This window comes from Buceros rhinoceros, unplaced genomic scaffold, assembly GCF_000710305.1.
Source record: "Buceros rhinoceros silvestris isolate BGI_N320 unplaced genomic scaffold, ASM71030v1 scaffold4672, whole genome shotgun sequence".
NCBI classification, from domain to species: domain Eukaryota; kingdom Metazoa; phylum Chordata; class Aves; order Bucerotiformes; family Bucerotidae; genus Buceros; species Buceros rhinoceros.
The window spans coordinates 17,431-23,509 of record NW_010399332.1 but is presented as its reverse complement, the minus strand read 5'-3'; the positions used below and the strand labels follow the sequence as shown (position 1 = coordinate 23,509).

Genomic DNA, 6,079 nt, shown 5'->3' with positions numbered 1-6,079 from the left:
AGTCAAATAGCATGGGTTTATTTTCTGGGTTCTGGTGCTGCTGTGATATGGGTAATCTCTGGTAACTATCAGAGTCTTGTCTTTTTTTGCTCCTGCTGAGTCATAACATGCTGGTGTTTAATAAGCTTAATTCTGTACAAGAACTGTATCTCTTCAGCTGCCTTGCGTGGCTGCTGTCTGGATGTTGGGCTTGTGGGGTGCTTTTTGTGGTTGCTATTTACCTTTACTAACATGATATTCTTCCCCCCACTTTCTAGTAATGGCCACCTACACTTGTATCACTTGCCGTGTGGCTTTCAAGGATGCTGACATTCAGCGTGCCCATTACAAAACTGACTGGCACAGATACAACCTGAAGCGTAAGGTTGCTGACATGCCCCCTGTCACTGCTGAGAACTTCCAGGAGAGAGTCCTAGCTCAGAGAGCGGTAGCAGAGGAGCAAAACAAAATCACTGCCACTTACTGCACAGTTTGCAGCAAGAGATTCTCCACCTTCAATGCGTATGAGAATCACTTGAAGTCCAAGAAGCACTTGGAACTGGAGAAGAAAGCTGTTCAAGCTGTCAGTAAGAAGGTGAAAATATTAAATGAAAAGAACCTGGAGAAGGGGCTGGCCCCAGAGAATGTAAACAAAGATGAAATGAACACGGCTATTCAGCAAGCCATCAGAGCTCAGCCATCCTCCTCTCCAAAGAAGACACCTTTACCTCCTAGTAATGCAAGCAGCTCTCCAGTTTCGACAGGAAGTGCCAGCTTATCACAGAGCAGGGAGCGATCAGAAAAACCTCCACGGCTGCAGTGGTTTGAACAGCAAGCAAAGAAGCTGGCCAAACAGCAAGCAGAGGAAGAAGATGATAAGGAAGAAGGTAAAGTGGTAGACATACTGGTGAGAGATAGCTGGGCTAAGCTATGTAGTTGCTAGTTTTGTGTAAAAGCCTCCTTCTATTTCAGTAGTGGTGCATCATTTTTCATCACAGAAGCTCGGTGTTGATTAAATTTTCAGCTTAACAAAGGAGTTAAGGTTGACCCAGGCTTACAGTCAGGAACTCAGTGTTAGGGTCTGAACCACCAGCTGCGCAAGATGCTAATGTGTGTGAAGGTTGAATGTAAATGGTTAGTAAAGAGACCAGCATTTTCCATGTAAAATTCCAGGGGAAGTTTCCTTTAAGAAGGGCTAACATAAAAGGCTACCGTAAAACTACTTCTGAAAAACAGATGCACGGAAGTCCAGTCGTGAATCCACTTGCTGTTGTCCCATCAGTCACTTCACTGATCTGTGGAAGGGAGGTGGAAGTGGGGTTGGTTTTGTTTTTCTCTACCCATCAAGATGAGAGGAGAGTTTGCTCCTTAGCCTGACACTGTGTGCCATAGCTTCTTGACATGTTGGCAGCTATATTAAAATTGGTTTTAAGGGTTGCCACCCCCACTGCCTGTTTCTGCTGCTTCACCCTCACTGCCTGTGTTGCTACAGCTCTTTGTTAGAGGTCAACCTGGAAAGTGGACAACTGAGAAGATCAGAGCTTCAGAATTACCAGAAAAGGGTTATTTTTAATCTGGATGCTTTGAGTTCTGTAATTTACAGTGCAGCTCCAAATGCATCTGTTGGAGCAGTTGAATGGGGTGATTAAACTGCAGCAGGGGGACAGGTATGAGCGAAGGGGGACCATGATACACCAGCTTCTTTACTGGCATTGTGTCATGTTATTACATCTGTTACAGCAGTTTTATGTTAGTGAAATTTCAGCTGCAACTCAGGGAATCTGTTCTACAGGGGAAGGAACCTTTGAACATGCATCTTGATACCTAAAGAAGGAGCCAGCCTCCACCCGTTTTGTATTAATGTGCTAGTCCTAAATTGTAATGTTGAAATCTCAGTAGGTTTCTGAATGCTAATTTTCCTTTTTAGTGTTTTTTAGAAGTCCTTTTAATTCAGTGTCACGCTTCTAAAATTATTATATAGCAGAGATCTGTAATTGGTGGCCTACAGCACTGGGGAGCGCCACGTTCCCTGTTCTCAAACAGTCTGTGCATGTGGCAGTTGGAAGAGGACCAGTAGGAATAGAGTACTGGGAGAAATGCTCACTGCCTTAGATCTGAGCCCCTTAAAAAAGATTTCTAGACCCCTCTAGCCATATAGTCAGGTTGCTGGTTTATCTGTCCATTAATGAGCTCTGCAGTAATCTTGCAAGCGTGTAAAATTGCTAGTGTATCTTGGTATATACTAACACAGAACATAACGTAGTATCTCCCTGACAGCTGGCTTTGTTGTCTCTGTTGTTAAAGACGTATGTGCAAACAGCAGTGTGTTTTCCATCACTGCTGAGTCACTGCTGGAAATGAGCATTTTCGTGATTCTGACAGAGTTTTATTGTATGTAATGAGCCACGTGTGCTGTGGTGAATTAAATTTAAGGCTTTGCAACTGCAATAAGGTGCTAATAGTTGAGAAAATAGAGGGGAGGGAAATGCTGGGTCTGCCAGCTTCTCTATAGACAGACTTGAGCTTTCTGTGCATCTGAAAGACGCAAGTTTTGCTGGCAATGGCATGTTCTTGGAAGTGACTGTGTGGCACTGAGCTGTCAGAATAGAAAATGTAATATTTTCTGTGATAACTTTTTCTAACTTAATTGGGACTTGTTTTGCTTGGGAGCAGTAATCATGTAAATCTTTTTTAAAATTTCCTTTAAAAGATTGGGAAGATATGGATTCTGATGAAGACATTGGGTCTGAAGAAGAGATGGAAAGCGTGGGAGAAGAGGAGGAGGAAGAGGCAGAAGCTGAAGGCACACCTGCTCTTGGGGCCATCCCAGTCACGGACTGCTTGTTCTGTTCCCACCATTCACGGTCTCTCACGAAAAATGTGGCCCATATGACCAAAGTTCACAGTTTCTTCATTCCGGACATAGAGTATCTTGTGGATCTCAGAGGACTAATCAAGTACCTGGGTATGCCTGTAAATGTTCTCTGATTTTTGATTAGGATAATTTTATTATGTTATTCTTTATTTTCACTTGGATATGACTTAAAAAGGGTTTGGTTTTGATGTTTTCTAGTGTAAAATCTGAGTGCTGTCTAGTTCCATGTTTTGATCATGAACAGGCTTTTGGGGAAGAGTAAGAAAAAATCCTCCCCTGAGCAAACATTTGGTCACATACCCTGTAGGCCTCATGTAGTTTTCAAATGTTAAGAAAGTTGTTTAGCTAACAGGAAATTTAGGACGAAACTTAGTGCTAAACCATGCATGAGCTGTGTTATCCTACTAATGCAAGTGTTTGCCTCATTAGGTCACAAGAGTTGTGAGAGCTGAAAGCGAGGAAAAATATATCTTCCTTGAAGTCTACAAATAATGATGAGAATAAAATTATTCTGGAGTATCAGACAGAAAACTTTATTGGAAGTAGAAATTTGATATCGAGATTAGATAATGATCCGTACCTTGTCATATGAAATCCTTATGTGTGCAGACTTGTCCCTGACAGAGCCATGCAGTCAAGGCATAGGAACAACAGGGCTTTTCAGGAAATGAAGGGCTCGGGGCTCATCCTTGGTGTCTCTACCTGCAACCTGGGAAGGCTACGTCTCAGGAATGTTAGTTATTAATGAGGAAGGTTTTGCTCAGACCAACAGAAGTGTCAATGTTTTCTGCAGGAGAGAAAGTTGGTGTTGGGAAAATCTGCATTTGGTGCAATGAGAAAGGGAAATCATTCTACTCTACTGAAGCAGTGCAGGCTCACATGAATGATAAAAGCCACTGCAAACTCTTCACAGATGGAGATGCTGCCCTGGAATTCGCAGACTTCTATGATTTTAGGTGAGGACACTTTTCTTTGAGTGGAGCACAGACGGGTACAGACAAAAGGACAGCTGGATATTACATCAGAAACTATTATTGATTCTTAAAATTTAGTCCTGTTTCTGGTTCTGATGCTTATTTTGCATAGCCGTTTCCCCACTTTTCCAGGTAACTGAAAAGATTTAGAGGCCTGTTGTTGAACTTCCTGTAACTTATCCTAAGCTGTGATCATTTTGGTCAGAAATACCTCTTACTATGGTGACAGGGATTTTGTGGAGCTTCTTGGAACACTCGTTCAGCAGCTGCGCAGAGCTGCACAGTCATAGCTTTTCGCTGTAAGTCACTGTTAGTGTGCAGCAGCAGAACCTGCTGAGTTACAGAACCAGATGAAGGAAGGGAGGTCCTTGTCATCAACCTCTGTTCAGGGTGGGGTGCTACTGGGGAGAGCTCTCAAACTAAGGCAGGTGAAACATGACAGTGTTTGTGGCTTGCTGTAGCTGTGCATGGCAGTTCTTTTATGTGATAGGATGTACTGCTACACTTCCATAGGAGCACTTATCCTGATCACAAGGATGGGGCAGATGTGGTGGTGCCTGGAGAGCGCCCAGCGGAGAGAGATTTGGATTATGACGATGACACGATGGAGCTTATCCTTCCTTCAGGTAGGCATAGGATTTGTGTTACGACGTACTTTCTCTGCATTTCTCATAGCTGCAGCTGTTACCTGCAGCATAGGTCATCATGGTAAGTGTTTTTCTTTGGCAGGGAAGACAGTGATTTTGCATCTAAGTGTCTTTTGTCCACATCTTCTATTATTTTACTACAAGTAGTTCAACTGTTTTAGCATTAATGTGTATGTGGACTGGGGCAGGGGTTCCTTTGCCCACTCTTACCTCTTCATTAACATGTGACTCACATGGTACACTTCAAGAATTTCCATATCTTGTTTTAGTGCAACTCAGAGAGGCTATAACTTACCTAGTGTAAGGTTTTTTGCTGGTAACTAACTTAGTAAACCAGTTCAATAGAAGTAATTTACTGGAGCAACTTCACTCTCGCTTTATATAGCATTTGGAACTTTTGCATTTTTATGTTTATTTTGCTAGTTTTTGTGTGAGGGAACCTCAGCCCTTCCATTCTGAAAAGTGCTACTGACTGTGCAGTTACAGATTTCCTGAATGTCAGCAAGTTACTTCCCTGGTTACTTGAAACAGTGTTGCCTCTCTGCTCATTCCCCTAATTACACTTTTCTGATAACTGCTGGTTTGTTATCTGAGCTAAGGCCCTCTTGAACAACAGTAGTCTTTGTTTTGGTTTTTTTTTCCTCAAGGTAGAGCGCAGTACAGCAGCTCTAACAGGAATTACAATGAGTTTATACTAGTTTTAAAGTTTTTAAGGTTCTGGGCCGCTGGTTCCCTCAGCATAGGAATTTAACACAGGTTTCACAGTATGCTTGACTACATAAATGCATTGACAGCATTTCAGAAGCTGCTTCATTATGCATAATAAGATGTCCCCTCCTGAACAGGTGCAAGAGTGGGTCATCGTTCTCTAATGAGGTACTACAAGCAACGGTTTGGTCTGTCAAGAACAGTGGCTGTTGCGAAAAATAAGAAAGCAGTGGGTCGGGTGTTGCAGCAGTACAGAGCTTTGGGTTGGACCGGTCAGACAGGTAAGTGACAATGTGAGGTCTTTGCAGAGGAGGAGTTCCTAGGATCTCATCACTCTACAATTAAATAGGTCAAGTTTGTTTCACGTCTGTGGGGTTTTGTGCAGTATTTTGTCTTCCACTCAGTTCCCTTTCATTCCTGACATCCAAGCAGAATCGGTTATAGGAAGTTGTTTATGTCTAAAATCCATTGCAGCTTCTGTGCAAGCCCTTCAGTTCATTAGTACACATGTTTGTGATATTTGATGACTTCCTAAGATTTGTTGGTTTTCTAGGATAATTTTTCTTTGCCTGTTAAAACCACGAGTTTTGCGTTTTAATAATGTACCATCAATCACTCTTTGACAGTTGGGATACTTTTTCAGTTGGGGAGCAGTGATATAATCTTTATCCACTTTTGAAATGAAAGAATCGCACACTGGAATGCAAAACAACCTTTTCCCTTAATCGTAGACATGGGTGTTCATAGAGGGAATGTGCCTTTCCCTAGAGAAAAGTGAAAAGAAAGGAAGGGAAGCATAATACAGATGACCGCTGATTTAATGGACAGATTAGCTGGTTTGTTTATATGTAGTAAGTAAACTTACAGACATTTATCCCTTTTTCTCTTCCCCCTCT

At 42.3% G+C, this 6,079-nt stretch overlaps 1 protein-coding gene across 1 annotated transcript in view; it reads left to right on the top strand.

The window, feature by feature from the left end:
* Nucleotides 1-255: 255 nt before the first annotated feature.
* The window catches only part of ZNF622 (zinc finger protein 622), a 6,128-nt gene continuing 304 nt past the window's right edge, over nucleotides 256-6,079 (top strand). Inside the window, exons 1-5 of the mRNA XM_010131412.1 lie at nucleotides 256-866; nucleotides 2,690-2,944; nucleotides 3,648-3,810; nucleotides 4,342-4,454; nucleotides 5,321-5,464. Of these exons, the coding sequence (XP_010129714.1) occupies nucleotides 260-866; nucleotides 2,690-2,944; nucleotides 3,648-3,810; nucleotides 4,342-4,454; nucleotides 5,321-5,464 (1,282 nt within the window). The 5' untranslated portion in view covers nucleotides 256-259. The remainder of the gene's footprint in view (nucleotides 867-2,689; nucleotides 2,945-3,647; nucleotides 3,811-4,341; nucleotides 4,455-5,320; nucleotides 5,465-6,079) is intronic.